Source organism: Callospermophilus lateralis, chromosome 10 (genome assembly GCF_048772815.1).
Source record: "Callospermophilus lateralis isolate mCalLat2 chromosome 10, mCalLat2.hap1, whole genome shotgun sequence".
In the NCBI taxonomy this organism is placed as follows: domain Eukaryota; kingdom Metazoa; phylum Chordata; class Mammalia; order Rodentia; family Sciuridae; genus Callospermophilus; species Callospermophilus lateralis.
Genome location: NC_135314.1, coordinates 72,274,992 through 72,291,352, shown reverse-complemented (window position 1 = coordinate 72,291,352; position 16,361 = coordinate 72,274,992). Strand labels below are relative to the sequence as shown.

At 35.9% G+C, this 16,361-nt stretch overlaps 1 protein-coding gene across 2 annotated transcripts in view; it reads left to right on the top strand.

The window, feature by feature from the left end:
* The window catches only part of Alcam (activated leukocyte cell adhesion molecule), a 190,548-nt gene that overhangs the window by 165,150 nt on the left and 9,037 nt on the right, over window positions 1-16,361 (top strand). The window contains exons 9-14 of one of the 2 annotated variants that reach the window (XM_076867380.2): window positions 3,004-3,116; window positions 5,951-6,086; window positions 6,196-6,329; window positions 8,845-8,977; window positions 10,793-10,831; window positions 11,113-11,230. In XM_076867380.2, coding sequence (XP_076723495.1) covers window positions 3,004-3,116; window positions 5,951-6,086; window positions 6,196-6,329; window positions 8,845-8,977; window positions 10,793-10,831; window positions 11,113-11,230 — 673 coding nt within the window. The remainder of the gene's footprint in view (window positions 1-3,003; window positions 3,117-5,950; window positions 6,087-6,195; window positions 6,330-8,844; window positions 8,978-10,792; window positions 10,832-11,112; window positions 11,231-16,361) is intronic. The other variant, XM_076867381.2, reaches the window with a different exon arrangement.

Here is a 16,361-nt window from a genome sequence, read left to right as displayed (position 1 = left end):
GAGTTCTTTATTTTGTAATTCCTAAGAATCCCTATTATTGATGTACATGATGTATCATGGAATTAGTAAACTTATTCATATTCATACTACCCACTACTAAGACTAGAGTTCAGAGTATTTTGAGCAAGCTTCAGTCTTCTTGTTCATATAGGCCAAACTTTCCAATAAGTTGTTAGCACCCAACAGTGCCAAGGTTTCCTCTAGACATGGTGATCCACTGAATCCCTTTCATCATGAGGCATTTCTGTGTTTCAAAATTAGAAGAGACTTTACAAATTGTCCTGAACACATGGTTCTAAACCTCTTATTCTACCAATAATAATGCTTGGAAAACATGTAGGAGAGGAGCTAAATCTTTGGGGGGAGGTAAGAGGGGTACTTTGGGGAATAAAGCAAGCAGATGCTTGCTTTTGATTTTCTGATGTTGGAAGCGCACTCCAGGGAGCCCTGTGCAAACAGTGCACTGCTAAGAAATGTTCACAGCTGAGCCACTCCTGTTTATTCCATACTCCCAGTTGCACAGGATTAAGTTGTTTGCCATCAGGGGATAGTTTGGGAAAAAGCAGTGACCTCTTAGTAGAACAATAGAGCTACTTTTTCTCTGAGGGCCAGTCAGTCATGGGACCATTTATCTAGGCCTGTTCCAAGAAAAAGAAAAAAAAAAAAAAAAGTAAAGCAAGAGAATGTCCCCAACAAATTGAACTGCCTGTGAAATAGCTCTCTGACATTCTTGTTCATGTTTTGAGCATACCAGTGCCTTCAAGATGGCATATTGTGCTTTTGTTTAAGAGATGCTAGATATATATGACCCTAAAAGGAGAGGGCTCATATTTATATCACTTGTAGGTCAGGCAGGAGGAATGGAAAACTGACTGACAAGGCAGAAGACTCCGTGGCAGCAACAAGGTGCCTTGATGATTGGCTGATAGCAAGTAAAAAAAAAAAAAAAAAAAAAAAAAAATTCCTAACAGATTTCAATGCATTTAACTAGATTTAAATGTATTTCAGTTTTGACAGGCAGACTATAGTGTTGGAGTTTAAGGCCTGTAATTCACTCTAAAAACTAAAAAAAAGGTATTATAAGTCAATCAAAATTTTACTCTGTTATCTGAATGCTACCTAAAACTATATTTGCCCATTTATCTTTGTTTGTTTGTTTTACAAAAACAGGATTTGTTTCCCTTTCATAGATGACTAAAGGGAATGTGGGTAGAGAAGCACAATTTCTACATGCACAGGTTTGCAGAACAGACCTCTCATTAAGACTCTCAGTGTACAGATTCCTGACTGCTGCTGAAACAGCTGCTGCTACCCTGCCAATTCATGCACACAGAGATTCCTCATCAGAACTTTCAAAATCCATCTTTATCCTCTAAAATATTTTATCTTCTCATTGGCAAGTTAACTATCCAACTAACAAAAGCTCTTAAATCACAGAGAGTAAAAATTTCACTTTATAATTCACTCAAATATTCTGAGAAAATGCCACTTTTTATGTGATGGTTCTTTTTTTACTATGAACCATCATTTTTTAATATGTATTAGACTGAGAAACTCTGTTTCTGCCCTTTATTCATTCAACACTAGTGTTTGAGAGCCTACTATGTGGCAGACACTGTGGATGTATCTGAGAAAAAACAAATCCTGGTCAATCTCCTCATGATGTTTGCAGTCTAACTGGAGAGGTGAACATTTAAGATGCAGACAGTCAACAAAACATGTAAAACCATGAAGCAACATAAAGTGCAACAGCAAACCCCTATACCACAGAATAAAGCCCCAAATTCAGTAAGGCAAACACAGTCCTCAGTCTGGCCTCAACTAATTGTCCGTATTTACCTTCTGTGAGTTCTCATAGTCCAGCAGTCATACCGGATCATTCACCATTGTGGAATCTGCCAAGTTCTCTTGCCTCTTTGCTTTTGTTTATGTGGCAAAAGTTGTTCCTACATTTCCACCTATCAACCACCCCCCTATTCAACCACAGGAGCAAGATACAAAAATGAATGCCTTCTACAGAAGGCTCTCTTACTTCTTTGAAACCTAGTTTGGCTTTATTCTTTATACTCCCATAACTCTTTGTTTTTACCTCTCTTTGTAGCCCTGCCTTTAATCTTTCAACAAATATTTACTGAGCTTCTAATGTGTAGTAGGTTTGCAACTAGGCACTGACTTCACAGGCTATGTACCACAGTTGGTTGAGTGCATATCGCCTAATCAATGAGTGCATAACCTAATTAATTTGTACTCAGTACTCATCTCTGTATCCCCCATTAGTGCTTGGAGCATAGTAGCTCTACAATAAGTGTTTGTTCAATTGAATTGAATTTTCCTCATATGGATCATACTGTGACAGTGAAATTTTTGTAAAAATTATTTCCTATGAAAACTTATATCCTTAGATGTAATTCTTCTCTGTTTCTAAAAAATTCTGTTGGCAGTGTACCTAACAATAGATCTTATTTAAAAGTTCACTGCATGAGAAATAGAGTAGCATTTAAAAAAAATATCTAACTATTTGTCAATTCTCTCTGCAGAAATGCATAAACTATCTCATGGTTTTTCAATTTATCACCTGCTGTCTAAACATACTTGATTTTCCAATGTTATGCCTTGCCAACTTTTTTTTTAAACAATACTTATCAAGTCATCATCTTTCTTTATTTTCTTCCAGAAGCAATTAAATAATTTTTTTCTTAAGGTGATAGAGCCTAGGGGTATATTTATATGCACTCAAAACATCAATTATGTTAACTGCAAATAAATGCATAGTCAATTAGATTAACCATTCATTTGTCCAAACTGGTCTCAAAGCTGGCTTGAAAAACTAGGATGAATATGCTATGGTGCAGTTATTTTAGTCACATATGTCAGTCACATATGTCTGAGTTTTCAAGTCAATTAGGATTTTCTTGTGTGTGTCTTTTGTCTTTTCTTCTCTGAAATATTTCAACTACTTACTCTTTTGGAGTTTGCATTTCAAGCAGATTCTCTGCTTCACAGATTTGGATTTATCCTTAAACCCAAGTGGGGAAGTGACCAAGCAGCTTGGTGATGCCCTGCCGGTGTCGTGCACAATATCTGCTAGTAGGAATGCAACTGTGGTTTGGATGAAAGTAAGTCATAGTATTTTTGTTCTATCCTGCTATTTTGAACTGATTTGCTTTTAGGTTATTTTGTATTCTATGTTATATCCAAAAATGCATATTTATGGATAATATCTTTATACACTCACGTATTCGCTCACTCTATCTCATACAAATTGAAACACTATACAATTTTAGAGGTACTTAACAATAGTGTGGCTCTGAAACTTAGCTTGGGCATTACTTGATGTGTGTATATTAGATGAGGATGTGCGTGCATGCTTGTCTACACACAAACATATACAGTTAAGAACAATTTACAGAATGTTTGAATCCACATTATACTTACATGATGCTTATAAAATCCCTGTGGAGTATATAGTTCACTTGTTATTTTCTCCAAGTTACCTGTAGAGAAATTGGCATGAGAGAAATCAGAAAGCCCATGAGCAAGTAGACTCAAGTTCAGTCCTTCTTGAGAGTATTACTATGCTCTGGTCACACACTTTCTGACTCCCTGATGATTGGAACTGCCCTTAAGTTTCTGAAAGCAGGGTCTGCTGGATTAGGAGCTCCTCAAAGTTAGGGGTCCTTTTCATCCCTGGGCATCAGAGAACACCCAGAACATTCTAGGAACTTAGTATTTCCTGAGTGAATGATGATATTTATGCAATTGTCATGGAGGACCATGACTTCAGGGACCCAGTCGTCGGTATGTTTTTAGAAACAGAAAATAGGATTCATAATTAGTCATTTGACACAAGGAAATGGTTGTAATAATGATCCCTCCACTTAAATCCTTGGCTAGAATATCCAAACCCCCAGCACAATGTGTTACCACAGCATGGCATATAACAAGAGCACCCCACCCACTGATGTCCTGAGGAAATGCACACTCCATTTGACACAGGCATTGAAAAGAATTGACTTTATCAAAACCTGTAGACAAATTTATTGCTGAAGTTTCTTCTTGGTGAAAATATCAGTTATTTTGTATTGCTTTACTATTTGTGTTTTGATCGTTTTTAGGGCTAGATTCTCCGTTTCCTGTTTCGCTCTCCTTTAGTCACAGCCTCATCACTTAGGTCATTAAACTGTCACTCTATAGTCTGGACGTCAACATGAGATATTTGTAGTAGTCAATGGTCATAAAGCTTGACAGGTTTTAAACAATAATCAATGATGTCATGAACACCCACCGCATGTTTCACTTTAGTACTAGAGAAATGGAAAGTTTGCTATATCAAAAGTAGCTTCTTGGAGCTGGGGCTGTAGCTCAGTGGTAGAGCGCTTGCCTTGCATCTGTGAGGCACTGGGTTCCATCCTCAGTACCACATATAAATAAATAAATTTTTTTTTAAAAAAAGTAGCTTCTACTTCACCTGCACTCACTGTTGTCAACTAATACTAATGTTAGGAATAGCACTAACACTAATATCAGTATTGCTGATAAATATTCCTGGGCCTTAGTTAGTGATAGCAAGTAGAAAAAAAAAAATCCACATGTACAAAGGACTGTGTTTAATTCTACACTTAGGAGTATTTCAATTCCTGACAAAAATAGGATTATTTTTGTATGTCAGGTGATTTTTTAAACTGAATGTTATATTTTCTTTTTCATAAAGTTTGAGTGGTAATTCTTTTTTGAGGGTTTCCTTTTATTTTTTAAAGCCTTTATTAGTTCATTATAGTCATACATACTGGTTAGATTTATTTTGACATCATCATTCATGCATGCAATTTAACTTACTCCATTACATCCCTGGTACCTGCTATTTCCTGCCCCTGTTCCCTTCCCCTAGTCTGCCAGTCCCCTCTACTGGTCTTCTTTCTGTTTGTTTGTTTCTAATGGTGTTTTAGAGATACACAGAAGGGTAGAATCCACTGTGATTTATTTATACATATACATAGATTAATTTCATCAAATTCTTTCTGCATCTCTTTCCCTTTCCCCTCCCTCATCCCTCTGTCCAGTATCCTTCTACTCCACTAATCTTCCCTCTCTCCTTACAATTTCCTTCTTTCCCTTTATTTCTTTTACTTTGTTCTAGTTTCCTCGTATTAGGAAAAACACTTGACCCTTGATCTCCTGAGTCTGACTTATTTCACTTGTCATGTTCTCCAGCTCCATCCATTTACCAGCCAATGCCATAATTTCATTCTTCTTTATGGCAGAGTAAAACTCCATTGTGTATGTATACCACATTTTCTTAATCCATTCATCTATTGCACCTGGGCTGGTTCTATAACTTGGCTGTTGTGAGGTGCACTGTTACAATCATTGATTTGACTGTATCACTAATTATTGAAGCTTTCTTGTAAAAAGCATTCTTATTCTAATTGCTGTGGCTCTATAATGGATCCACTATGTTGATAACTGTATCAGATAACTGTATCAGCTATTACAGATAAGGTAATTTTCAGGCCTGTATACTCATCATTGTTTAGGGACCACAAAATCTGAATGTCTGGCAGTTCTACTACGATGAGTAGGGACTGTCAATTGAGGACTTTCTTTAATGTGAACATATTGCCTTATTTCTATACTTAAGTCCTCAAAACAATTTAATAGAGTAAGAATATAACCTCACTTCACAAATAAAGGAAACTGAGTCTCATCAGCTTATAAACTTGTTCCAAATTATCAATTCCATGAAAGAGAAGTCTGAAATATAACTCAGGCATGTCTGACTCCAAAACTACAATGAAAAAAAAGAAAACTCTTTAAAGGCATCTGAGAAAATTTTTTAACTGCTTATGTGTTCATTAGACCCAGAAAAATGTTTTAGGTTTAAGTAGTTTATGATAAATACATTTAAGGTTATAATTGTGCCTGTGAAGTAATTTACTTTTCATTTAATCAGGATAACATCAGGCTTCGTTCAAGCCCATCATTTTCTAGTCTTCATTATCAGGATGCTGGAAACTATGTCTGTGAAACTGCTCTGCAAGAGGTTGAAGGCCTGAAGAAAAGAGAGTCACTGACACTCATTGTAGAAGGTAGTGAAATAATTGGGCACCAATCCAAATTGTTCTTAGAGAATTTTGTTACCTGGTCTTCTTTATGATCTTAGTTCATTGTCACATTTTAATTGTAATGATATTTTAGGAAAACCTCAAATCAAAATGACAAAGAAAACAGATCCCAGTGGACTTTCTAAAACAATAATCTGCCACGTGGAAGGTTTTCCAAAGCCAGCTATACAGTGGACAATTACCGGCAGTGGAAGCGTCATAAACCAAGCAAGTATTTGTCTTCTTGTTATATTCTGCACTCGGTCCAAAGTGGGGTTTTATTTAAGCAACTAAAGTGCAAGCTAGCTTGTTACTGCATGCAATTTGCAGTGTCCTCTCAGAGAAGACTCTTGCTAAATTCTTAATCTTCCCAAAGGAAGAACATGGCTGAAAGAGAAATTTTAAATCCCAAGGCCATGGAGAATGGAGAAACCATTATTTTGAGGTCAGTGTCTGTTTTTTAACAGACTCCATGGTCATTAATTCCCAAACGGGGTTGATTAAAACATTAAGGTACACACTTTTATGCCAATAAACTTCTACACTTGAGTATAAGCAGCAGCTATTACTTTGCTTAGTTATGCATGTTAAAAGATAATTTTTCTTAAAACTGGGCCCAGTGTGGGAGTGGGGTGTGGTGAACCCCGTAAATGGTTGTGAACACAGTCTGATTTGCCTATTACAGGTTAAGGCCAGAATGAAGCAAGCAGCAAACAGTGTCTCAGCAGTGTTCTTCTGGCCAAAAGAGGACATAAGCCAAACAATGTCTGTACTCCATGTAGGACATTTTAGTAATTTTAAAGGGCTAAGAACTTATAAACAATACCATTTTCTGAGAGAGAAGAAGAGAGAGACAGAAAGAGAAATGAATATCTGGCTTGTAACTCTATACTCAGAACTGTAATCCCACTAACTTGCCAGTGTCCGTGGGTTACTGACATACTTGTTAATTCCATTTTTTGTGACGGTTTTCATGCCTCTTGATCTCAGTAGAAGCAGTTAAAGACTCTTCAGGAATACCCCAGAGTACCATTTTATTATTTCAATCTTCTTTCCTGCCTTCTTCCTAGCTTTGGACCCAGTTGAAATTGGGAAAGACATATAAATCAAAAAGCTTCAAATTAAATTTCAGTTAGAATCTCTGTTTCCTTTGTCCTGGGAAGTTGGGTCTTTGGTTTACTCCATGTAATACAATTTTGCAGAGAAAAGTGGATCTTGACTTTCACCTATGGGTGATGCATGTATATTTGCATGAGTTTGGATATAGAAAACCCCCAAAGAAGTGGTGGCACTTGAAGAAAGTGATTTCTGATTTGATTAGGTATAACAGACACACATAAGTAAGAGACCCTGTCAGAGGAAAGCAAAGAGGCACATGGTCCTTTAAGCCAAGGGAAATGCAGTTTTCTTCATTCAGAATAAAGGCCTGACTCACCAGAATTGCTGACAATGTACAGATTAAATCCAAAAAATGAAATGCTAAAAAAAAAAAAAAAAAGAAATGTCTCTTTTCTACTTTCTTCTTTTTGCTCTCTAGTTCAATTAAGTGGTAAGTGCAGCAGAAAAGAACCTTTAGGTACTGGTTATGCAGGCATAGAAAATAGAAAAACAAGCACACAATAAACATCTGACAAACAAAAGAATATAAAGATTGAAAAGGCCATCCTGGAAATGAACAAATATATTTTGAAGAGATTAAAGTAGGAAAAAAACAGTGAGAAAGTCCTATGAAAAATCCTAGAGGAAAGTGGAAAAATAGCATGTAAACTTACTATGAGAATAAAAATAATAATGCCATTCTTCATTGCCAGGGAGAAAGATTGATCCTGGCCCACTAGGTGATGTGTTATTTTTCTTGTTCCAGATTATCCATTCATAATCTTTTATCTTTTTCCCTCCTCAAACACACGATGAATCTACCTCCTTTCACCTAGGAGATATCTCTGCCCCTCCTCTGCCCCCCAGGGTACAGAAGGTAGCCCACTCTTGTTCTCAAGACACTTACCTTGTAGTTAAGACAAAAAGCAAAGAGAGAGCCAAGTACCACATGATACAAATAAAATAAGCAGGGAAATAAGAGCAAGTGAGTGTGTATTTGCTTCAGTCGTGTTGTACTTAGGAGTCCAGTCCCGAGATGAGCTTGAAGGGATCTTTCCTTACATTTGAGGAAGTTAAATGCCATGATCGCCATCATTTACACTTCATGACAATCAGAAGTCCTGAAAAAGAATCCATCTTCTGCATTTATCACAGGAAAATTTGGGGAAAACGAATGCTTTTATTCACCTATGAGCAAATAATGTATCTATATGCATTTAATATAATGGTTCAAGGTAAGGGAATTAACATCTATTGTGAAGAAGAGTATCAAATTCATGAATAGTTCAATTAGAATATTTATCGAAGAAAACTTGTGATTAGATAATAACCATATTAATTATTTTGAAGCACATACCATCATGCCAAAATGTTGACTAAAATTGAGCCTCTTTGGAAAGAGTTCGATTGATTTAATCATTTGAATTCATAATAGAAACAGAACTCTCTCACTATCGTTTTACTGATTGGTTTTCTACCTGCTGCCACTACAGGCCTGACTGGTCTTACCTGTGATCTTACACCTTGAACACCAGACTACACTATAGTGTACCATACCTGTCCCCTATCATTGACTAGTACTATGTATGTCCCAGGCTTTTAAACTATATTTTCATGTAACCCATCTTCCTTCTTCTTTTTCCAGACAGAGGAGTCTCCTTATATCAATGGCAGGTATTATAGTAAAATTATCATTTCCCCTGAAGAGAATGTTACATTAACTTGCACAGCAGAAAACCAGCTGGAGAGAACAGTAAACTCCTTGAATGTCTCTGCTAGTGAGTATTTCATTTCTGGCATTAAAAAAGTAAGAAAATTTGAAGTTATTCTCCATTAGTTTAAAACCTCCAGTTCCATCTTCCTGTACTGCATCATGGTAAGTTTTATTTATTTATTTTGCATTTAGTGTCATCACCATGAGGTTATTTTTTCTTTTTTTTTCTGATTTTCATTCTTGTTTTAACAGTTAAATCATTTCATGTTTTATGGATCAGAGGTCTTATCCTACACAGGAAGAATCCCCAAGAGAAACAGACAATAAAAAATAAATTACTCTTCTTAATGTACATTTTATATTCAGAGTATAGACAATTTAATGATTACCTTAAAGTATTTTTATAATAGTTTAAATTTGGTAAATTTCAAATTTATTTTATTCTTTATTAATTGACATTTCAAATCTTTGTGGAATTTATCCCACCTTTATTTAAAACCAAAATGTCACAAACTTAAAGTCAAGCTAATTGGTAGCAAAACCGATATTCTAATTCATAAAATCTAGTTTCAAAAATTGCTCCTTTTTCATATCATTGCCAAAATCAGATAAAGATAATTGTCTCTGAGAAAAAAAAAATTTTTCTCTATCAATGCTGAAATCAGGGTAACACATAAATACCAATAGCAGCTTCTTTTGAAAATAAATGTAATTTAATGTGAAGTTAGTCACCATCGTCAGTTCTGTTATTATTCTCATTGTTATGTCAGCCTTAAATCAGGATCAGCCCAGAGTGAGGCTTGGTTTTGAACAGGACATTAACTGTTCTGCCAAACTCTTACACTTTCGCAGATGGAATCTTGCCTGTGGCATAAGTAGGTGATAGATACAAGAGCTGGGAATTAGCAGGAACTAAGAGAAGTAATTGTTTAAAGATAATGGTCCCTAATAAATTCTGACTCAGATATAAAGGGCTGATGGGCTGATGGAAGAACTAAACAAGCTGAACTTCAGTATAGCAGCATGGGCTTCTCTGAATACAATTCAGTTGAGTATTGATTTGTCCTACCAAGAAGGAGAACCTGTCTTTTCTTCCTGAGCACAAGTCCCTTTACTCTAACTCTTTGAATGAGGTGCTTCAGTTTTCTAGACCAGACAGTGGCTTGATCAATATAACCCAGTCATTTGCAAACTCAGTGAGCACCCCATGAGATTCCAATTGAGTGTATGTGAGACAAAGCCTACAAACCTGCATCTTATCAACCATCACGGGAAGTTCTGGTGCAGGCCCATGCACTCTGAAGGTTGTTTATATGGTTTATTATTAAATGATAATACACAACAGCCAGCAGTAATTCTGAAAATGGCCCAAGAGCATGGCGCTATCAGAACCATTTGGAGTACTTTGGCAAACATGATGGCATCGCGAGATTTCACTTCCACCTTCATCCCTGCCCCCTTGAGAACGACTCTAATGGGAATTCATTAATCCTAGAGGATGAAAATGAATTCTCTTACATGGGGGGCAGAAAAGTTGAGGAAAATGGCATTGTAGACTTCTTAGGTACTAACTTGTTTCTCCTAAAAGGGAAGTAGTAGTAATAGGTGGCAGCTAGTGAAAAAATTAAAGTGGATTCCAAATTAGTACTATAGCCTCTTGGTCATGAAAATTTCTGTGATGGACTTTGCATTTTCCTTAAACGACATTAATTGCTTTGTAGAGAAGTTTGTGTTCTATAAAGTATGGATTCTTTTTTACCCTGAGCTGTAGAATAGATATTTTATCTGAGTGTTATTACATCATACTATAATGGTAAAGGTGACTTTCATATATCAACAAATTTTGTTTTTAATTTCATATTAACATTTTTCATTTCAGTAAGTATTCCAGAACACGATGAGGCAGACGAGATAAGTGGTAGGTACTATGCTGCCGACTCTTCTTCCTTGACTATCAGCTCAAGATTTATGAAGTGTCATTGTATAAGTAATTTCTTAGTCGTCCACAGTATGGATGTGAATTAAAATACCAAATGGGACAAGATAGCAAAAATGCTAAAAATTACCTTTTAAGATCACAAGTTTGCATGTTAATCATAGTAGTGAAACTTAGTCACTTTTAGTAATAACTAGGTTGGCTTCTTTAAGAAATTCTTGGCATTGTCTGTAATTGCATGGGCTTCTCTTTTTTTGTTGTAGATGAAAACAGAGAAAAGGTGAATGACCAGGCAAAGCTAATCGTGGGAATTGTTGTTGGTCTCCTGCTCGCTGCTCTCGTTGCTGGTGTTGTCTACTGGCTGTACATGAAAAAATCAAAGTAAGTTATGTGAAAAGATGTTTATTGTTCATTGACTTTTACTTAGAGAAAATATGATGTGTTAATTATGCTCACATCAGCTGCCCATGTAACTTCTTTAATAAGACAGACATATCCCCCAATCAGGCTGACCATATTTTATTTTTGTTCATAGTGAATACATAGCCACTTGTTACTTGTTATTGCAATAACAAGTCTGGCCATCTAGTATAAACCTTAAAAAAAATCATGTAAGAGTGTCTTATAATGAAAATCCTAAAGTAGTGAAAATTCTTGGCATACACATGTCTAGCCCCGCTTACCACCCTAGATTCAGATGCAAAGGGGCAGGAGTAGGGTTCTAGCTTTACCTTTTTTAGAACTTCCAGTGGTGTTTCTATGGCATACTCCTGGTTTCAACCATTCCTCATTTTCTTATAAATGAGGAAATTTATTGTTGCAGTGGGATATTTTAAGCCAGTAGTAACTTTTGACATGATTTTATATTTTATTTATCTCTGACACACTCCTTTAAAAAATTCAGAATATCTTACTTAAAAGAAAATGAAAAGAAAGACAGACTCGTCAGGATCCATGCTCTTACTCTACAAAGATGTCATTCCAATGAAGCAATATTTGAATAGAGCTGCCGTGCAAGGGAAGAAGTAACTCGATAATTTTATAGTCACATAACATGAGAATGCATTGAGCTTGTTTGTTCTCACAGTATATGTATAAAGTAGATAGCATTATTATTCATATTTTACATTTGAAAAACTTGAGGCAGAAAATGGTTAAATAAATTTCTCAAAGTAACATATTATAAGGGACAGAATTATTATTTGACTTAGGGGAATGATGTTTTAGAATCTTGTACTTAATCCCTAGGCCTTGCTTTATCTCTGATAACTTACCTTCCCTGCTTTGCTAGAAGTCCATGAAATTACAGGCAAAAACATGTTTTCTGTTGTATGTTGTGACCACTATACATAATATCTATCCCCACATTGGGGAACAGTTTCCTCCTGATCCTGGAACTTCATTCCTCATTCTTGAGCCTTCCTCACCAATACCTTGTGGATTGTTAGTCTGTATTCTCCAGAGAATCACACTAGAGAGAACAAGAGAGAGAAGATTTATTATAAAGAATTGTCTCACATCATTATGGAGGCTGAAAATCTGGAGATCTACGGTCAGCTAGCTGGAGACCCAGGAGACCTGATATGTTTTTCTAGTCTGTGTCCAAAAGCCTGAGAACTGATGCTGTTTCTACTCTGAAATCAGGCATGATGGAAATTTAGGAAGATCCAGTGTTTTAGTCCAAGTCTGAAGGCAGCAACAAAACAATGTCCAGATCAGGGTGGAGGCCAAAGGAATTTCCTCTTTCTCTCTAAGCCTTCTCAATCCTGTTCAGATCTTCAGTTGATTGAATGATGTCCACATCCATCATCCATAAGGGAAGACATTCTGCTTTACTCAGTCTACCAACTCAAATATTTATCTCATCAGAAAACACCCACAGCATGAGCAGAATAATGTTTTACCAAATGTCTGAGCACCACATGGCCTATTCAAGCTGACACAAAAATTAACCATCACTCTTGGTAACAAGTGCATTTTTTTTTTCTCAATGAATATATAACCTACAAATATGTCACATGAGTTTGTATCCATGGTATTTCATGGTATCCATGAAAGTGAAAAGAAATATAATTAGTTGCCCAGCAGAAGTACCTATCTTACAGAAGTTCTTAAATGTATAAGTTTCCTGCTTATCAAAATCTTGTCTTCCCTTTATAATCCATGATAAGGCACAAATCTAGGAAATTTAATTTTTATATTAGGACTTTTGGTGCACTCCATACCAATTTTTTTCTTAAAAGAATGAAAATAAAATTTCCCCTTTTTCTGGAAATTAGCTGAAAAATGGACTGTGGTTCTCTAAATTATGGACAAAGGAATGTTAAACTAGGGAAGCAATCCAGTGTCTTAATCATCTTATTGTAATGGCCAGTATCTCATTCTACACAATTTGTCATACAAATAAAAGAAATTTTGTATGTTTGTGTGTTACTTCATTAGTTATTGGCATATAGTGACCCCAAATTAAAATGACATAAATAAATATTAGACACTTAGCTCCACAGTGTCTTTAGGTTAAGGCCTTAAGCATATCCTTTAAAATGTGTCATGAAATTAAGTACAACTTTACCATCTGACTAGAATATTCATCTAAATAACTGTTATTTAATTGAAAAGTGCACCCAATTTGGTAGAGTTAATATTATTGGTAATCAAAGTAATGAATTGCAGTTCTCATCCCAAGAATTAAAGGATTTTTATCAAGAATTCCACAAATTCATGCTTCAGATTTGCTAAGTGCTTTGCACTCCTGATTAGTTGTTCCTTGCCTATGCCCTCTAAAATAAACAGGCAATTTTGTGAAATGAGTTGGTGTCCTTAACCCCTTCATTTGTTCAGAGTAAGTGCAGATTCACAATAAGAGCTTTCAAGTTAAGAATTTCTAAGCTAGCAAAACAGTGAAATTTTAGCAACATTTAAGGGAAGTTCTTTGTATTTTCAGTATTTCTAAAAATCAATGGAGAGATAAGATAAAATAGTACTTTATTCCTAAGTAGAATTAAGAATGCATTTGTTATAGGCCTAATGCTTCCTCAGCCTGTGTGTACTCCCCATTCCACTAATAGGAGCCACTTCTATTTCCAATATGGAAAACTGCAGCAAGAAGTACTTAGTTGAATTCTTTACTCACTATGCTAGGTTATATTCATCAAAGAATGAGGACTCATGACTTGCTCTTTAATTCCTATAACTTCTTATGGAAAGATTTCTAAAGCTAGAGATAGGTTTTGGTAAAGACAATATACAACTGACTATTTCCCATGTATTTACAGTATTAAGTGACAGTGTCATCCAAAAGATATTAATTAACTCAATCCACTCCTTGACTAGTTGTTTAATAGATAAAGGAGCATTATAAAACAAGAGATTATTTCATGATTATTTTTTACATTCCTCTCTACCCGTCCTTCAAACTGAATTTTTAATTCTGCAGGAAGTTAAATGTTATTATTCGAGATCCAAACCCTCTCCTGCATACCTTGTAGTAAGTACAAGAACTAATGAAAACTTAAGAGATCTGAATATAAAGGAAAAGTGCAGAGGCTGCATGATATAGCCATGAACTTCTTCAGAAATTTATTAAACTATAATTTCCAGGTTGATTGCATTGAAGAGACCCCAAACCCATACTTTTTATTATTGAGCTGGGAGCACGCATTAACTAGACATTTGTGATCTTAAAATACTCATTGTATAAACCTTGAAACTTACCAAAAGATTTACTTTCGCAAGTGTGGAATTCAACAATATTATCAAAAAAGATTGTATAATGTATAGACAGTACAGAAGTCTAAAAATCACAAATGGCATATGTGAATTCTGCCTCATATAATGCTATATTATTCCAGGAATCTTTCATAAGAAACAGAGACAGTTCCAACATTAGCTCAAGAGTTAACAGTGATGTGCCTGTAACACTGAACCCCAAAGAAACAGGCTAGATTTAGGTGTGCCAGAACCCTCCCTGTGAGTATGCCTTGACACGTGGAATGGGATCTTACAAGAAAGTTGACTTTAACTGAATTCTATTTTTGAATCAATACTCTAAAATCAAATTCACGTGCCCATGAGGGAGGAGGGATCCCCACTGAGAAAATTAAAAAGATAGTGCTGGAGGACCAGGGAGAGTACATTTTTAATGAATTTCCTCATTTACCACTTCACGAGCTCCTACTATTTTTTTTCTTTCTTTTTTACTTTCTTAGTATTTTAACAAAATCTCAGCAATTTAATGAAGTATATATAATTAACCTCATTTCATAACATCTAAGTGTCAGTGGGATTAACCTGCCCAAGTTATTATAAGTAGTATTTTTTCTCCCAAACCTTATATACATTCAAATATATTTTGCTGCCTTGCCAGGACCTCTTTGCAATTTAAATTCTGCCCTGACTTCAGTTGCCTGCTGGCATTTAATGCAAGGCTGTGGAGAAAGGCATGGGCTTGTGAGCACAGGGCTGCTGCAGTCTCTCCAGTGGTATTAGAAGTTGGAATAATCCATGACTTGACTTCTCTTTTCTCTACCCATAGTCTGGCAGGCAGCCAGAAAAAGGAAGAAAAGAAAATGATGCATTATTCCATCAAACCATAAATAATAGACTAGAGGGGAAATTGGATAATGTGGAAGTGCCAGAGTTTCCTTCTAGTTAATTATAGGGCCATTGAACACAAAGGACAGAACCATCACTGGCCCTCCCCTCTTCTATCAAGGTGACCTGAAAGTTTTCAGGGAAATGTCAAATATAGTGTTTATATCAAAAATAATGTTTTCATTTTTTAAAAATCATGTTGGTTTATATTATCTTTTCCAAGGTATTGGGGGGAAAAGTACTGTTCCCTGCTATGAGACAGGCTGTGCTGGCTCAGTATTGTGCACCTCAGGGCACACTGAACCAGGGTATAGAGTGCATGCGGGCAGCACCCTGTTTTCATACATATTCAGTATTGTTGCACTTACTTTGATCCTTCAATCTTTTGCCTAATGAATCATTCCATATTCACTCTTGGCTAAGATGGAAAGGTCATTTTCTGTTTTTTATTGAGGATATAAGCATTCTTTATTTTAGTGAGGAATATCTTTGTAGAGTCTTAGAAATTCTAAGGATATAAAATTGAAAGTTGTAGGAATAAGGCTATTTATTCTTATCCACTTCTTTCTTCAAATCAAGAAACTGCTGGCAATTCACTCAACAATGATTAGGGCCCTCCTCTCTACCTCTAGCTTTCATTAAGTTTGGCCCAAGAGGAGACTCATTCTGCTGACAGCTATGATCAGGGAAAAGGGAAAAATAACTATTCTCTTGGACAGGACTCTAATTACCTGCACAAGTGTCAATGGCCAGTTTGCTGAAAGTGGTAACTCTTCACTGCCAAGGTCGCCATCCTGAATACCTGCTGTCATGGTACCCTTTTGTGGTGTAAGTCAGGCATGCTCTAAATTAGAAATCACAGAAAGCACCCATATAACTAGGAAGAGTTAAGGATTCCTCATACTCTGAGAGTTTAAAA